The sequence below is a fragment of the Rhea pennata genome, chromosome 15 (genome assembly GCF_028389875.1).
Source record: "Rhea pennata isolate bPtePen1 chromosome 15, bPtePen1.pri, whole genome shotgun sequence".
NCBI classification, from domain to species: Eukaryota; Metazoa; Chordata; class Aves; order Rheiformes; family Rheidae; genus Rhea; species Rhea pennata.
Genome location: NC_084677.1, coordinates 1,509,408 through 1,528,264, shown reverse-complemented (window position 1 = coordinate 1,528,264; position 18,857 = coordinate 1,509,408). Strand labels below are relative to the sequence as shown.

The 18,857-nt window shown below is 39.8% G+C and overlaps 2 protein-coding genes across 2 annotated transcripts in view; one reads left to right on the top strand and one right to left on the bottom strand.

Annotated features, from left to right (window-relative positions):
• IFT140 (intraflagellar transport 140) overlaps window positions 1-18,857 on the top strand; it is an 82,507-nt gene that overhangs the window by 40,511 nt on the left and 23,139 nt on the right. The window lies entirely within an intron of this gene.
• The window catches only part of TMEM204 (transmembrane protein 204), a 29,958-nt gene that overhangs the window by 6,096 nt on the left and 5,005 nt on the right, over window positions 1-18,857 (bottom strand). The window contains exon 2 of the mRNA XM_062588772.1: window positions 9,411-9,566. Coding sequence (XP_062444756.1) covers window positions 9,411-9,566 — 156 coding nt within the window. The remainder of the gene's footprint in view (window positions 1-9,410; window positions 9,567-18,857) is intronic.

Below are 18,857 nucleotides of genomic sequence, written 5' to 3'. Positions count from 1 at the left end.
TTTTGTTTTACAGCAATAACCAGCTTCTAGGGTAGCTTCAGATAAAATGTAGCACAGTGAATGACTGCAGATTGAATGCAATAGCTGCGTAACTTCCACTTAATGAATTGTGACCGGTGCCTTCCTCAGTGCAGATTTACAGGTATTTATCTCTAATATATGGAACTACTGGGTGATTAGCACTTCCAGTTTCCTGACTGAAAGTCAGATCTGCTGGTGCAAATCTGCTGGGAAAAACATTTAGGGTTCCTGGCCTCTGAGAGCTAAATTCCTCTGGGCATGAGTTTTGCACCATTCTTTGCTCATTTAGCTAAGGCAAGCAGCAGTAGTCAATATACCTTTATGGTACTGCAGAGGAAATAAATGCTGTAGGAATATTTTTGAGATTTAAACTTTGCTCTAAGCATCCAAGTTTTAATTCTATTGCCTGCCATTTTCTCTCTTGCTTTATGTGTCACTTAGGGCCAATTATTGTCCTAAAATGCTACGCACCAGCGTGCTAGATGAGCCATCCTCATGAGCTCCCTTCCACCTGAAGAAGAAATTATCCACCAGGAATAAGGAGTGAGGCTTCCGTACAGTGCCCAAAATAAATCTGGTTATGCTAGCATGACTATTCCCCTTCGCAGGCCCTTTTGCCTGAACCCTAGCTCACAGCAGCAGCTTATCATGCCGCAGGCTTTCTCTGCTGTTGCAGTTTTGTGCCAGTGTCTGAGCGGGTGGGAGCTGGGAGGTGGTTGCTTGCAGAGCTCCCTGAGTTGGCAGATAGCAGAAGTGAATCACTGGAGCTCTTGAGAGAAAAACACAGAATCTGTTTAGAATATTTTGCCACAGGCTGGACAGGAACTGTCATTTAAGAAGACAAAGATACTACAGCCATGGGAGAGCAAAAGCGTAGTACTTTAGAGAGTTTTCACAGTTGAGTGATTTTACAGTTTTGCTGGTAAAAGTGACTAGGGAGAGCTCTGGCACCACAATGTTGCTGTGAGTGTTATTTTACAGCATCCTTATTTCGTGTTAGCATGGCTTGATACTAGATTTATAAATTTAGGAACTTGGGAGCAAAGGGTGAAGAAATTGTATCAATCCAAAACGATTGAGTTCATAAAGGATGATACCTTTATTTTGATGAATGCTGCTTTTCTAAAGATAACCTTATGTAAAGACCCCCAAAGTTGCTTGGAGAGAAATGTATATGCTACATATATTTTGCTTGCTCTTAGGGCAGTCTTGTATACCAGCAAAGACTTCAGTTGAAACAGTTGGCAAGTCTGTTCTCTGAATGACCGGGCAAACGTCCTCAATTCATTTATTTGTGCTAACCTGTTTCTTCTCATTCAGTGGTTCTTCTGTCTCGGGGAATGTAGATTTTTTTTATTCAGTTGGGACTCTGTTATGTGACTGTCTGAGGAGTGGTCTGTTTTGCCAGTTTGGTGGATGAAACGTTAGGGCTGACTAGTTACATGAGTACCATCTGGTAAGCAAATCCTAGTGCATTGATGTAATAATATCTAATTTCTGTAATGAATGAGAATAAAGCTGAAGTTTGACTAATGCTTTATTTTTACTAACATGTAAACAAAGTATTGTCACGGGATTGGTATCTCTTGCTTTGTTTGCTGCCTTTGCTGTGACAGTAAATAGTATTTGGCAATCTGTGACAACATTTTAATCTGTTGCTGTTGAGTATTGCTGACTATTCAGTTAGTGCCTCACTTTTGTGTGAATCTACTGTAGGGAAAGTGGTGCTGGGATTCTGCTCCTACAGATGGCTGCATAACCTGGGTATAACTCGGTTGTTTTTTGTAAATATACTAATGCAGTGTTCAGCTCTGTATTCAGAATGATTAGAAAACCAGAATGTCTGAACTAAATCTCAGTATTCCATTAAAATACCTGAAAGGAGATAACTGCTTTCACAGACTATTTCCCATAGGTAATGTCTAATAAAAATAACCAGACATATGCTCTACTTGCCATCGTTCATTTTTATCTCTTACTTTGCAATGCCTTTTTAATCTCATTTACATTTTCAGCAATCAAATGCAGAATAAGATTAAGTACACTTTTCCCCTTATTATTAACTTTTTATTTTATAAAATGTCTCTATATTAAAAAAGGAGTGGTGAAGAGGATAAAGTGAGAGATTTAGGTCTCAAAGGGCATTTCCTACAGGAAAGCAGTTAAAATATCTGTTAGAATAGCATCATTTTTACTCCTTGTTGTTTATTTTAGGAGGGCTAAAGATGGAAAGTAGTTCTTTAATACTCTAAATTTCATTATGAAGATATTAAATATTTTGCTCAGGCTTAGTTTCATTACTATTTTGCAAAGATGATAGAGTTCTGGATACTTAGCTATGTTGCCCTAAATTAATTTTTTTAGTGGATAGTAACGCTCAGACAGAAAGGAATGTCAGTCAAATTCTGGTCATTTTATTGTGCATTGTGCAAAGTCTGCACAGAGGCCAGATCTTTGCTAAAAATCCTGATGAGATTACTTAGAAGTACTTTATTTTCCCATAGAGCTGTTGTTTATCTCTAGTTGTTTCCCAACCTTAGCAAAACAAGCCTGGTTGGGGGGGCCTTTTCCGTTGGGGAAGGAAACAGATAACGAATTCACTAGGAAGACTTTTGGTTGGGAGTGTGGATTGTGTCAGTGGGGGTGGGTTGGGAGAATGTTACTTTTTGAACTTACATTTCAGATCTGAATACTGAATTTCCTGTTTGATGGTAGCTGGCTATCAGCCAATTTCAAAGTTTTAGCACTTTAAAAGAACTCTCCTAGTTGCTTTTAGTTTCTATGACATAGCTTTTTCAGGTCCCCCCCTCCGTCCCCCCACCTTGATTTGCATCCCTCCTTTTATTAGTACAGTGATAACGCAGTTGAACTCTGCGTTATGGGTTTTTTTTTGAATTGACAGCAAGCCTGTATCAGGAACAGGGTGAACTTGCTGCAGAAAGTATGGTCCTATCCCCCAGCTATCTGCTGTGCAGCACAGTGCAGTGCTCATAGTGGGCTGTTTCTTTGGATGAAAAAGCCAATGCAGTAGTTCAGTGCAAAAAAGGGGTATAATTTTCCTCTGCACGGTCCCCCTTTTAAGGTGATTTTTGCTACTAGCAAGAAGTAGAAGATGGAACAGTCTGTTTTTCTGAGTTCAGAGGCTCCCCTTGTACAGCAGAACTGCAATTTTTTTCACCCCCCTCTCTACATACCTTTTAAACTTTTGCAGGGAATGATTTAGCTGCTGTGAGTCACAAACCTGGATGAGCCGCTTGTAGGAGCTCAGTTTTCTTTATTGAATATTTGATTTCTATTTATCACAGATTCCCAAAGTGTTACTGCTGTAGGGCTTATATTAATGATTAATAAATGAACACTTTTTTCTGTATCTGCTTGGCACAAACGACAGCTGACAGTGCAAATCGTAGGTTCTGTGCTCCTCTTTGTGGCAGCAGACTGAAAGCAATAGAAATATGGGGTTTTTTTTGTTTATAATGCCAGATAGTCTTGAGTAACCTTTGAATTTTCAATTGGATATTGCCAAGAATAATAAAAGTTTCCTTCTGAGGATCTGGAGTAGAACATGACATCTAGTATTAAACAAGTTAGTAGTAACAAAGCTTCTTACGGATAACAAGGCCCTCTTGTCCTTCACTTCTCATCACTGAATTACAGTGGATTTACTACTGCATTATGTTATTTGACATTTATCAATCCCTATTTGTCTTTAACCTGATAAGATTGGGAGATACAGTCAGCATAAGGCAGTGATTTCTACTTTATGTTGGTGAAACTCTTCAATGGGAAGTACAGAGCATTGTTGAGTAAGTTTAGGTTTACTGGCAGTGAACTTGCTTTTGGAGATTTCCTTAGAAATGCTGCCAGTCCTTGAGCAGAGAGCTGAATAGCATTGCCTAGGAATTAGACATAATTGCTGTTTAAATAAGGATGGATGTGCAGACTTTCACACTGAAAGTTAACCGAGGACAGCACTTGGCATTTCTGACCTGATTCAGAGGTAGCTGGAGCCAGTGAAATCTCTCCTTTTGACCCGAGTTGAATTTGAATCAGATACAGGTTAAGAACACCGGTCGGCCTGAGCAAAGACAAGTTGGCCTGTGTGGAGAGCAGCAGGCATTGGCAAGTGATCCTCCTAGGAGTGGTTGTTTTTGGCTAGAAGCATGAGCTGTTTTCACTAATTTTCCAAGTGCTCTGTCTTCTTCATCTGATGCATCAAAGAATAATAGTTATATAGCTTTTGATCTCTGGTTTGAGACTTCTCTTTAGGAGACATCTCTAAGTATACATGATACCCATCTTCATAAACAGTGAGACAACTATTTGAATTTAAGAATTTCTTGTCATTTGGCATGCTTTCCTCTGTGTTACTGCGTTATTTCTAGCATTGTCTGTCATCAAACATCACTTGGTTATGCAAGTATAGGGAATATATTTAGCTGGTATGATATTTGTAACATACCATAATTCTAATCGGAGTATGTGACCTAGACATTGAGGTGCTATAACAAATTGCCAGCGACTCGTACCTGTATTCAGACACAAAGAATATTGCCAAATCTTCTTCCTGCTGCGGCTATACCAGCTGAAGAGCTCAGTACATTTCTCAAGAGCTCCCACCCTTTCCAATTTGCTGCTTCAGCTGCTCATGTCAGCCATTTCAGTCCACATGAGCAGAATGAGCTTATGTAGTTTCAGATCTTTGTAACTGCAGTTCATTTTGCAGACCTCGTTGATGGTCACTTTCTTGTGAGGTTTATAATCCAGATAAAGAACATACAAGTTTGGCACTGAGGTGAAGTAAAAGGTGCAAAACAAGAAAAAACTTTACCACGAATCAGCCAGTCAAGTTCTGTCTTTCCTTTATGATTTTTAGATTATTTGCAGTGTTCCATTTATTCGCTTCCTTTTCAGGAAGCATAGGTTTACAGCTCAGTTAGAGCATGTCTTAGAACAAATGTGTCTTGGGTGTCATGGAGGAAAAAGGTGGAAGGAAGTAATACAGAAAACAGGATCGTGTTTCTATCATGACTGTCTTGAGCTTTTTTCTCCAGTGACTGCTTTGCTATTCTGTTCTGTATTAAGATTTTCTAGATACCAACAGATCTAAAGTTGTAGTGCTTGGAAAGAAGAGAGAAGATAAGTGGTCTAATGGTTGTTTCTTTTAGATTTTATAGTGCAGAGTATATGTGGACTCTGGTTTCTTGTGATGCATTAGGGATCTGGAGTGAAATACACTATCAGCAAAAAAAATGACAGCAAAAGTTGGAATGCAAGGCTTGAAATTTGAAAGAGAACTAAAACTGCAGTTTATTTGGCTGCAAATGACAAGCTCAGCAGGGACACAAAACTTCCTTCTAATATTCAGGATATTAGGTATTAAAGTAATTTAATGCTGAAAACTATTTGGAAAGGATATTAACTGTTATTGTTCAGGTTTATACCAGTCTTTGACTTTCTGAAACTAGGATGAAACCTAATGTGAGGAATAGTTTAAGTCGCATCTTCCCCATTATGTTTCTAACATTTCCCTCTGAAATCTCTGTTATTTCCCACTGTGCAAGGTAGGAGACTTGGCTAGAATCCCTTTGGTCTGATCTAGTCTAGCAAGTTAGTGCTTGTAGTAGTTTAATCTTCTCTGAAAGCCTCTCTACACCCTGTTCTGTTAGTATGGACTTCCCTTTACAGGTTGCCCTTCTATCAGCTCTGTTATTCATCCTATATTCAGTGTCCTGAGTCTGAAACCTGTTCCTTGGAAAAAAACTGAAAAAACAAAATCCCCTGAGAGAATTTTTGGAGCATTGACACAAAATTCCACATACAACACCGGTTCCATTTTCACCACGTTCCTTTTCCAAAGCAAACAGCTTGCTTTCCTGTGAACTGGGAGGTGTGAGGTTGTAGAGCTTTGGAGCCGTATGAATCCCATTGCAATCCCTGGAGTAACACTGTTTCCTCTCTTCTTTCCTTCCTCTCTGTTTCCTGGGGCTTTATTTTCTGTTAGGGCTCCATCCTTTTTGAATGACTGTCAAATGCTTGTGCAGGTGGCAGAAGTGAAAAGAAAAACCAGTGGTGCCTGGAGTCATCAAAAGCTCTGGCAAGATCAGAGATGGTCTATTGAAACTGTGACAGAATTTAGAATACACTATGCTTAGTTTTGTCTTTTTCTTTTTTTGTCTTTTTTTTTTAAGGACTTTTGGTCATGCCTCAGGAGACAATAATGAGACCCACACATCTCTGATGATAAAACATCAGTAAATTACTGGTTGATATTGCAATACTGAGGCTTATCCTCAGCCTTCCTCTAATTACAGATTTCATTCTGTCAGTGACCTGTGCTTATCAGCAGCTTTTCAGCATTTTTTGACATATGTCAGGATGAAAGTTAGAGATCAAACCTGTGCTGGAGTGAGAGAGGACATGATCCAAGATCTTTCTTTCCTGAAATTTCCTACAGGATGAGAAATTGCAGAACAATTTCCCAGAACATTTGGATTTTGAAACAGACAACACTGTTTCTGAGTACCTATGATTAGGTATAGCTTATTTGAAAGTGTAATGAATATTCTCACCAAGATGATCTGTCTAGATTAAAACACATTGGCTTCAACCCTTAAATACCCTCTCTTATCCAGGGTACTGAATATGTAGGGAAAAAAACTTTTAACAAGACCAAAATTCACTGACTTTCAGCTCTGTGAAAGCAGAGGGTCTTTACAGAAACTTAATGGGTAGCTACCTTACAGTTCCACAAGAGGTGGCTTTAGGAAAGTCTAATCAGAGCTCTGCTTTGATTGAAGCAGCCTCAGTGCTGAGTGTGATCACCTAAAATGCTGATTCCTGGGAAGCAGTCACAAAAGACTGCCCTAATAGAAAGGAAGTAGGGAAGATCTTTACAGTAATTTAACCTGGACTGTGTTGCATGGTCAAGGAGCTTTTAAAATACAAGCTTTTTATCCACTTTTCTTCTTCTGATACTTTTGCCCTGTATTGCTATTTTACTTTGAAAATGCTTGAGAGGTTATCCGCTTGGAGTGGAAGCTCAAAGGCAAAGTACTTACCCTTACAGGGTAAGGGGAGCTCCCTTTCCTCCCCTTCCTCAAAGAAATCCCACTGTCCTGGATGTAGCAGCAATCCTGCCTCAGAGCAACAGAACCGCTGGACTCGCTCACGGTTTGAATGTGTGTTTTGTCTGATATCAAAGACAGAAATAACATGCGAGTCGTAATGTGTAAAATATTTCTTGCCTGAGTTCAATCCAGGAGATTTGGCAGATGGGCCCAGTTTTTGTGGCCAGTTTGAGTTGCTCAGCTTTACAAGGCCTATGCTGGGTTTCATGAAAGAGGAAACAACCTCTTCTGTCAGTGCAGCCTGTACTCTGAACTGCCCGCACTGTGAGTGCAGGTCGATTACTGAGGGAGACAGCGGTTCACACACCACTGTCCACATCTTGGAAAACTGATGTCATTTTATAGTGGAATAAGAGCAGAATTTATGCCTTCTTTATTCAGAAGTATGCATTCCAAAAGACTTCAGCTGGTAGTTCTGGATATCCAGAAGGAATTTGTTTAAACATAAAACTTTTAATAAGCTAATGAGCTGGAAAAGGTATCTTATGTTGCTCACTGTGAGACTGAAAATTGGATGATAGTGAAGGAGAGAGTAGCATAGTTGTAAAGGAGAATGGGGAAGGGGAGCAAGGATAGCCACCAAAGTCGTTGCATCACTTCTGCAGATGGCAGAGGTCTCTCTCTATAGCCGTCACGAGCCACCAGATCCATCTCCTCACACATCTTGAATACAGACAGACAGATGAACTCCTTGATTTGACAACTGCTTCAACCATTCTCATTAGTGTTTTGTTAATCATTCTGACTCTGGCTTTCCTCCCCTCTCCCCTCCCAGCACTGGGGATTTCAAGGTTCAGCTTGCATAACAGGTAATAGCAGGCATTTCCTTCTCCTGTGCCGGGATATCCTGGCGCCCTTCAGTCTCTCTCTGACTGTGTTTAAAACAGACTCCAGCACAGGAAAAAAAAAAAAAAAAAAAAAAAAGGAAAAAAAAAAAAAAGTCTAGCCTAAAATTAGCAGCCTTGATAGAAGAAAGGCACACGGCTGTCCACTATGCTGTTTGTCAATGAAACAACAAATCTAAACAGGGCCAGAATGCATTTCCTCTTTATGAAAAACAAGCTTGCTGAGCTGTGGAGAGCATGGTAGGGAGGGAGAGTAAAGCAAGCAAAGAGCAGGGAGAACTACACAAAAGGGATCCAGGGTTGCAAAACATCGTGCTGCGTGTGAAAAGGCTGCAGGGAGATTTTTGTTGTAGTGAGGCTGTTCATGCGGCTCCTGGTAATGCTGTGCTGATGGGGCCTTGCGGCAGCTGGAAGCTGGCTTAGATGCTTCAAGAGTTGGAGAACCTTTGGTTCTGCAATCTCCTCTTCTTGGCTGCGTTTCAGTTTCATTATCCTTGCTGGGTGATTGCTGCCGTGGGAACCATGTGTAAATGAGCCGGGCTAGATTTCTGATCTTGCAGCAGTGTAAATCTGGGCATTCAGTGGATCTATGCCATTCTAAACATTCTGACTTTTAAAAATTGAAATTACTTAAAAAATGTTATTTTAGTATAATCTGTTGGTTATATTAGCAATAATTATATACTTTGAAGCTGATCTTGTAGGCAGTCTGAATATGATACTCCATGAATGACAGTTTCACACATGAATATTTTATAGGATTGGACTCTGGGTGTGAGAAGTACTTTGTGACTTAGAGAAAGGCATTCACGCAAAATGTTTAGTTTGGTTTCAGTGCTCTTGCTATGGAATTTGAGATAAAACCATTTCTTCATGGTTTTCGCTCAATTCTGTATATGGTCTTTGTCCGTGAGAATTACAGCTGTCAGTGTTTCCAAGTTGTCTACTGTAGTTTTATTTGGTAGGTTGCAAACATATTCATGTATCAAAATCCAGATGATTTCCACAAAGTAAAATTTAATGAGCTAAAAGCATATACTCTAATTTCAGTAAGACTTATTTGTTCTGCCCTTCTACTACGCTTTCACATGCTTCCATTGGTATATTTTGGCCTGCTAAGTTGTGGGTTAACATTTCATCCAGCTTCTTTCATGTGTGCCTTCCTGGTTTCAGAGGAAATAATAATGGCTGGTGTGTCTTGGTTGGCAGAAGACTCATTTTGATATATCCTATTCATGTGCACCAAGATGCTGCAGAATCTCGTGAGGAGAACTTTTAAGAAGCAATAAACTTACTTTTAGTTTTAGGCTTTTTGCCACACTTTGTCACTTAAAAGATTTATAAGGTAGGACACTCCACTTGGATTTGATAGGAACTAGGTATTTTTTCCATCCGTAAAAAGAAGTGTACTTACTAGCAAGCTGGAACACGGCAGCTATGGCCTCCTCCCACCATTGGGTGTCCTGAGAAATGATGGGTAGTTCCATCAGGCCCAGGACGAAGATGAGCTGACCAGCAGTCAGAGCAACAGTGGCAATGAGGTTACAGGCGCGCATCATGTCGAACTGCACTGGGGAAACATAAGAAGGAAGCATAACGTTACAACGACATAAACTCTGAGGGGAGGGGAAATGGCTGAGCAGGTATGTAAAAGTTCTCAGCCTGTAGACAACATTTCTCAAATATTATTCCTGCTCAGAGTACTCCCTTACTATAATTGCATTCCCTGTAACTAATTAAGGTCAGATTGTCTTTAGTATCAACTCTTTCCTTTAGTTATACATCCTATAAGCATCACAAATGGTCTTGTATAAAACAAATAGCTAATTTTTAAGGATAGCCTGCCAGAAGTGATAGGCTTTTACCCTATGAAGATTCAACCTGTAAGTAGTAAGCAGAATACTTCGGGGCAGGGACCACCTGTTTGTTTTGCGTTTGTGTGACACCACTCAGCATGGGACCCTGTTCCCAACTGAGGTTTCAAGGCCCTACAAATCATTCCACAAAACAAATTCAGCGTTACAGATTTGTCTTTCACCGACTCCAACCATACTGTCTTTGAAAACAGCCGATAAAATAGTGCTAGTGTCATCCTGATTTAAAAGAGTCTAAGAACAGAGCTTTATATAGAGGGCTTGTAACTTTTACTCCTTTTAATATTAATCTTTCAGACACATGCAGAGACTTGTATTTCCATCTGTGTGACTAGGGAGACAGTTACACAGCAAAGTATCAGTGCTTGGCAGTTTTGCACAAGGTATTCTGCCACCATTTACATATGTATAAGCAAGCAGATATATTTTCTATATATATTAGTTCATATGCATTAAATATAAAGAATATAGAAACAATTACAGATAAAATATGTGGAGAAACCAAATTAAAATGTCTCCCAGCTGACTACTGAATGGATTATATTCTTTGCAAAATTTGATACTTGTAGTCAGATTTTTTTTTCCTACTTTTCCTGTTAACCTGATGGATGTCCTGTTTTCATTCCTTTCCTTCCTTTTTAGCTAAAGGTGGGTGTTCTAAATAACCTTGTGCCAGTGCAACATCTCTTGTTAATGTGCTGTTGCTGCCCTGAAGTGGGGGCAACTTGGTTTGCGAGTTGGCAGCTATTAGAAGAAGAAAGCCTCCAAACATGAATATTCCGAAGTGACTTAACTGGTTATGAATGAGTTTGGTAGGTCTACCAGACTTTGATTATTTTTATTTACTTTCTTTCCAGGAAAATTATTATCAGAAGATTAATTGTCAGCTAGATTGCTTTACCTAGGGCCTTTTTGAAGGTCTTTTTTTTGGCAGCAGAAATCCAGGATTTCAGTGTACCCTGATCTCCCAATGTATTTTTCCTTTCTACAGTGTCTCTCGGAGGTATCTGGTATTCCTGCTCCATGCTACTCTGCAGTCAGATTGAGTGTATTTTGTTGTGCTAGTTTGTTTTTGTTAGAGAGAAATGCATTTTCCTGCAGCAGTCCATGAATTACTGAAGAACTGACATCTAAGAAAGCAGAGGGCAGCTGAGAAGGAAGAGGGTTTAGAATAAGAATGCTTAAATTTTGGCCTGTTTTATTGTTTGATTAATATTAAACTCATATGCTTGGCAAGTGGTAGGGTATTTTTCCTCTTTATGAGATACATGGTATCCTATTCCTTTAGCTAAGGACTAAAATAAATTCCTGATCTTCCAAGGAGACTGTTAGAAAGCACAAAAAACAAAACTTGATATAAACAAGCAAGAGCAGACTTGGTAATCAATTCAATCAGGTCTACTTTAGTAAGCCATAAAAAATGCATGAATTCCCTTTTTTTGTCCTCTCTGTAGGTCATCTTTAGCTCCCAGTATTCTAAGGAAGCACTAATTTATTTAAATGTTAATAAAATACTGTATCTTAAAGAGTTAGTTAAGAACCACAGTACCTTCAGCTTTTTCAGACTGAATTAAGAATTGAATACCCTTTACATTTTGTATTAGGATATTGTTGTTTTAACATTTTTAATGTATGATCTGTCTTCTCTTGGTTTTACTCCAGAATTGTAATAATTCCTCTTCCTTGGAGGGGGAAAAAATCAGCATTAGCAGTGTATAACTCTTATAAACTAAACTCCATTGGAACTCATAGGTTGCCTTCAGTCTGGAAGTGCCACTCTGCAGATGCTTTCTTATTCGTAGCTGTTGTAACCTTGCACGTTGTCAGCTGAGCCCAGGGTAAATCTGTTTTGTACATGTGTAACCCTAAGTTGAGCTTCTGCCAACATGAAACCCCTCATCCCAAAAGGTGGTAGTTGCGGAAAGCAGCTACGGCTTCCTTTTGTTGAGGACAATCAGAAAAAGTAGACAATGCAGATCACAAAAAGGAATGGAGTATACAGTTCAAAGCATATCTTCAGCCAGCTTCAATCTGTTCTGATGGGTTATCTTTACACTTTATAATTAGCACGAATTTAGAAGGACCTGTTCTGACTGTTTCAAACATTTCTGCTTTATTTGCAATAGCTATGATTCCCCTGTAGCCTTCTGTGGCCATTACAAACTCTGTCAACTTTTTACAGAATGGTTTAGCCACAGTTTGTAAAACATGAGGTTCATGAGGGTTGTAATGTCTGCACAATTACCGGTGGCATTTGTATTAGCCATTAGCTTCTAGAACCTATTGTCTAAGACTGTCGTGATGACATAGGTATTTTGGGCGTCCCACCTTTTTTTGCTTGGAGCTCGTTACTGTTTACGTCACATGTCCAGCTATCAAAAACATTCCCTATAGCTAGAAGGGGGTGTTGTGGATTACTAGTAACCTGGAGTTCTAGCCAAGCAGTGAACTAAAAGCTCAGTAAGAGCAACATTGGATGCTGCAGGAGGGGTTTATTCCTTCTAAAATGTGGAAAAGGAGCAAGGGCAATCCAGAGCGCCTGTGCTTTTGTCGTACCTGTCATTTGCCTCTTATGATGAAGTTTGGCTGTGGAGTACTGGGAAGGGATAGACACTGAGTGGATCCAACACCTTCAAGAGTTGTTGTTGAGCAATATAAAATACAAAAATATAAAAAGCTGGTTCCTTTCACTTTATCCTTTTGGAAGACCATCTCAAGCCTAGTTTGCTTTGAGAAGTAGTTAATTCATGGACAGGGAATCTAGCTGGGTCTTTGTACAACTGGGCAATTTGGGGCACAGGCTAATGATTTCTGCTTCGTTTAGAACAGTAATCAGTCAAGGGTCAACACCTAAACTCCAGGGATGAGACCAATTCAAATTCCTTGTTGCCTTACTCATTTCCTAGACCAGATGTATCCATCTGGATTGGAAATGTTGATTTGATTTTGTTATTTGCAAGCAGCAGTTCTGCTTTGTTATGTTACATGATAGCCCCAGGGTTGTTTGTGCTTTGCAAAAGTAGTTTAGTGATATTGGAGAGTAATTTGCAGTGTTTTGTAATAATAAGAAAGGATGATTTTTCTGAAAAAATCAGATTACCCTAATTGCATAAATGTGAGGTTTTCTTCCCCTACTCTGTTGCATTTAGGGAAAACAAATCATTTAGAGTTCAAGCTTTTGATTGACCAAAGCATGAAGTGTATATGAAGAAAACAGCTCATGATATTTTAATATTTGCTTAAAACTTTCCCTGAAAAGTAGCTCACTTTGAACAAAAAATTTAGTGCAAGCTTCAGCCTAGTTACCAGCTGTGGAAGGAGAATAGTGACCAACTATTAACTCACTGCGTAAGAGCAGTAGCGGATGTGAACATCTAATCGTGGCTTCACAATTAAGCAGGAACTGACTACAAGCATATTATTATCCTGTCCCTGCTGTGAGACATAAAACATGCTAAATCTAGAAAAGACTATTTAAACTTTGTAATTGAATGGGCAGGAGTTCATTTTTTCTCAGCTGAAAAAAATTTTCTTAGAAAATTCCTGTAGTCAAGATGGTATTGATTGCTTTAGTGTTGCACTTCAGTTGCGTTTAACTTCAGTTTTAAGACCAAATGCTTCCTTTTCTGATATCTATTTAAAAATGATTTCAACCAACTAGAATTCTGAATATCTTTTTATCATTGACTTTCTTTTTAAAAATTACTCAATTGCTAACTTTTTTAAATTGCCAGTATAAAAAGGCAGATGTTATAGGAGGGAATTCAATGGCTGCTATATTTGAGATAAAAGGAATTTTAAACAAAGTGTTTCTACTGTTGGTGTCCTGTCCTTTTTTATGATTCTTGTGTGTGTTTGTTTATTACTTATTTAATGAATCTCTGAATATATGCATTGAGGTGTATCCAATCTTCCTTATAAATACTAAGTGTTCTCACATAACTTGATTTTGGAAAAGGGAATAAGCTGTGTGCTCTGCCTTTCAGAAAGAGTTAGAGTTTTCTAAATGTTTATAGATAAAGTTGGTAATGCTTCTTACAGTTCAGTGGCTTCACTTAGTTTTGTTAGAACCTGTTTTCAGTTGCTTGTGACTTTGCTAGACTTGAGCTGAAAACATCTGTGGTGGCTGGGTGTCTGCAGGCTGAGACTAGGTTCTTCTTCTGTAAAAATTTAAGTAGGTTCAGTAATTAGATTTTCTCTGATATAATCAAGACACTCTAATGGAGTACATGGTTTTCATCTGGAACTTGACATTTTGCTAGGGTGTTACCTTGAGATAGGGATACTTCTCTTGCTGTTCTCTTGCTTGTAAAAATTCACTCCAGTAAGGAGTCAGAGAAGTCTTGGTCCACGCTTCATAACAGAAACACAGTTAACTAAATCCTCAAAGCCCAACAGTGCTGATCATGTGCCCGGTGAACTCACAGCCGTGGGAACAAGCTGTTGTCACAGGAGCAGTGGATATGCCACAGTTGCAGCTACAGCCTTTGCACATGTTCATCCTGCCTTCTGGGAAGCCCCTGTGGTACCACACACTGAAGAACTGAGAGCAGAGATCGGTTTTTGCCAGCTCTGAGCCCCTGCTGCAAGTGCCTGATGAAATCCTGTTCCTGCCCCAGTTACTAAGCCAGGTAGAAAGTAACAGTCAGTTCTGGCTATGCTTAAACCTAAAGGTTTGAAGCCTGCCTGTGATTCAGGCTGGGGTTAGTGCGTGGCCCCTACGTAAATGAAGTTCTGCTTTTTCAGTCGTTGTGAAAAATCCACATTTTAGGAACTTCAGAAGTGCAAGACCAAGCATTCAAACATTAGGGAAAGCCAGGGTAATACATTTTTAGTTAAATAGGCTTATACTATTCTTTTCATGGGAGCTCTGATTCATTCAGTGCATAAAACAGTGCTTTGCCCACAAGTTGGAGCAGTGCCATGTGGACTGGCTCTCTGCTTGGATTGTGTCTCACTCAGTGTTACTTACGGATTTGGTATTAAAAACTGAATTTTGTCTTATTTTAGTAGAAGCCTTCCTTTATAATTCTGAAAAATCCACTTTAACCAAACTTTTCATAGATGGCAGCTTATTGTGTGTTCCTCTGGCTTTGGATGCCAGCATCATCTCCAGCAGTCAGACAGCATCCGTGTTTGACACTGAAATCCATTGGAACTGTGCCTCGAACATCAAGAGCACTAAGAAAATGCGAAGTATTCTCAGAAATGTTTCTTAGCATGATTGCAAGCCTAAAATCTAAAATTAACGGGCAATTTTTTCAGTTTTAGCCTCTGTTTTAGTTCCCAAAGACTAGATGTCCTGATTTCCCCAGCTGCTAGGTAGGAAAAAGAGCAATTTGGCAACTGTTAGGACAAATCTAAGCAAAGAGACACTTCATATCCTCAGCCCTACTGTTGTATTGTAGATGGACCATCTGCGAGCACATCAGCCTGGATTTTCACCCAGGACTCCCTGGACAGTGTAGTGGTAATAGTAGTGTAGTACCCTGTGTGTAGCTTTGGACATTGTTGAAAGCAGTGTTGGCAGCTCCATGGGAATGCCAATGAAGGATTTTAAAAATTATTACTATATTTCTACAGACCTCTCTGATGTTGTAGATAAAGTGCACTGAGGCCAAATATTGAACGGTAGTTACCCTATGAGATCATTTAATAAATGAGATGGAGATCTTGTGGGAAGATGGTATGTGATCATGCAACTGTTCCTCATTTTACAACATATGCATAAGAGAGCATTTACAGCTAACAGAGTCAAGAGATGATAAGCTCAATAAGCACAATTTTCTGGTAAATGTTGTTCCTGGCAGTCATCATCATGCGGTGCCTCCCACCAGCGCTCTCTGAAGCCCCTGGATGTTTCATTTCTTTTTGTTGATGTAAAATTGCAGTATTTATGTTTTTAACCTCAAAAGAACAAAAATAAACGCTGGTACTATCTAACTGTACCTTTGGACGACTCTGTCACTGAGGCCATGGTAAGGTATGAATATACATTAATTTCTTATAAGTCAGACCTGAGTGTAGTTTATTTTCTTCATCAACCGTCCTACAATGCATGGAACTTTTGTACCCTTTGCACATGAGTGTTTGCATGCCGTATTGAAACTTAAAAGAAAAATCTGTTTGTTTGTTTTTAAAATCTACATAAGCAGCCGTATAACTTTCAGATACAGAAACTCTTCTACACATTCTCTTGTTTCTCACAAATGAGAACAGTCATTTATTTTTATTGCATTTAGTTTCATCTCTTGGGTAACTCTTTAAAGTGTGCAATTTATTATCTTGTGAATAAAAAAAGAAAAAAAAATCTGTTCAGAATGTCTGCTCTCCCCCTCCTCCATCTGTTTTTTTGTTTTTTTTTTGTTTTTTTTTTGTTTTTTTGATTAAAGAGGAGGGAGGGAAAATAAACCAAGCAGTTGCAACACAGTTAAGTGAATGTGATTATATGACAAACTGCTCAGTGAAATCTTCTATCCCTTTAGGTCTGTTGGAACATTGTGATTGAGATCATCTGGGCTTGAAATTTCATGTTCAGATATTTAATTTGAAAGGCATATAGACCTGACTGAGAGGAGAGAAACCAACTGTGATTTATTTTATTATTATTATTTTACAATTTCAGTAGTTATTTTTGGAATGAAGAGGTAGCTGTATCAACTAGTTCCAACATAAGTCTTTATGATTAATTGATGGGGACTCTTCAAACTGAATGTTAAGCATATAGTTATCATTTTTAACAGACAAGCTGAGGCTGATGCATAGTTTCTGTTGTGATGTTAGTTGTCTCCATTTTACGGTAGTTTTGCATGGTATAAGAATCAGTACGACAGTCTGTTGGTGGCGGTGTGTGGACAGTGTATTCGCCTCTGTCATTCCATTAGTGATTGCATTTCTTTACCTATTGATTATAGGGCAGAAGTTAGAAATGACATCGCAAGCCCAGAGCTGCCTACTGTATGAGCTGATTGTATCTCTGTGCAACAGCCTGCACAGTGTCTATCAGAAGCTCCTCTGAACGCAGTGGGACATCAACAGTTCTTTCTCGATTAGTATATATTGAGCAAGTGCTACACGTCTGCAACATGGGCAGCTGTTTGAATCTGCCTGGCTTCCGTCCTGCCAGATTTCAGAGAAATCCCTAGCGGACGCTGGCACTGTCTGAACTGCTGCCCCCACAAACAGCCGTCAGCTCCTTATTGTGGCCCAGGACCGTGTCCTGTCTTCACCACCGTGTTTCAGAGTGGACAAAAGTTTATGGAAGTCACGTAGTCGCTCATGATGCTGTGTCCCTCCCTATCCCTGGTCATGCTTCCTCATCACCAGTACAGTCCAACTGAGCTCTCTTGCCCAACGCGTCTGTAGTTGACACAAGGTTCCCACCTCTGGGCTTTTCGTAAGGTCTTCTGCAGCCCTATTCCTGCGGTCCCACATTATTCTTAATGGCCTTCAGACCAAAGGGACAGAATGTGACCTTCACTAACAAATAAATCAGCTCCATCTGTCCACCTAGAGATAGCCTTTAGCACTGCAGAGCTTGAGGGCTTATTTATATTTTATGGTGTGGTTAAAAATATCTAGGCTAATTCCAAGTGACTTGATGTGTTCACAACAGTGCAGGGCAGTATTACTAGCTTGGTGTTGGGCCAGGAACCAGGCAGTGGTGACTCTGAGCTGGTCGGGTTTGTTCTGACAGTGTTTTCCTGCTGTTGTAACTATATGTTTTTGGTAATCAGCGTAGCTGGTGTGTGTTTCTGCCCGATGCTGCAATGTGCGGTATTCCACCTCTGCTCATTCATTAAATGGCCACAGGGCTGAGCACCGAGCACTCGAGACATGCTCTCTTACCTAAGTTCTGACTGCGTGTCTGCTTTTACCAACATGTGCTTTTTTTTGAGAGGGTTAAGAGATGCAGATAAGAGCCAAACTGTGTGGCGTAATCCAAAATCTTAGAGCAGCTCTGAGATTGAATCTCCAAATTTTGGCAAGTTTTTTTGCCCTCATTTCAGGTTATGTGAGAATTAAGTTAACTGACTAGGTTGTTTTTAAAGTATTTGGAAGCAGAGACTTGCCATCCAAGTTCCTAGCAAGAGAAACATATGCCGTGGTAAGGCCTTTAAGTTTGTATAATTTAGTGTTTTCGGTATGTTAGAAATACTCTGACTGATACCCTTATAACTGGACTCTGATTCTTGGTATAAAGGTTTCAGATCTGTTAGTTTACTGCTACTAAAAGGGAGGGGATTTTGCCCATCGTTATACTAGCAGCAGCACTTGTTGGACTCCAAATACAACTTCTTAATCCAACATAAATAACCAAGCAAAAAAATAACCCGCCCCTCCAAATCTGGCTCTCTTCTTGCTGTGTTAATCACAGAATCGCACTGAATCACAGAATGGTTGAGGTTGGAAGGATCCTCTGGCGATCATCTAGTCCAATGCCCCTGCTCAAGCAGGGTCACTTAGAGCACATTGCACAGGACTGTGTCCAGATGGCTTGTGAATAGCTCCAAGGAAGGAGACTCCACAACCTCTCTGGGCAACCTGTTCCAGTTACCCAGATCATTTGAAGTGGCTCACAGAAGCTTTTGGCATAACAGATGGTTGAAAGAGGGGTGGGTGTGGGACTGAATGACAAGAAGGGAAGGAAGAAGTGAATAAAGACAGAGATGGAAGGGCCTGAGACCACCTCCTTGCAGGAGCAGCGAGGAGTAGCTTGAAGAACAGGGAAAGGCACTTTCCTCTGGATACTTAGGCTCTCGCATTTCTTTGCGTTCTTCCTTGCTGGAATAGTTCACACTAAGATATTTAGTTTTCCTATCATTTGAACTAATGTTCTAATTTAGCAGGCAGTGATCCAGATGGGGCTAGCAAGTAGTTACATGCAATAACCCATTTGACTGTAAAAGTTTGCTTTGCTGTTTGTTTTGCTTAGAGGAAAACACTGCATTGCTCCATGCTGCCCTTTTTGCACTGCTAAGGGCTAC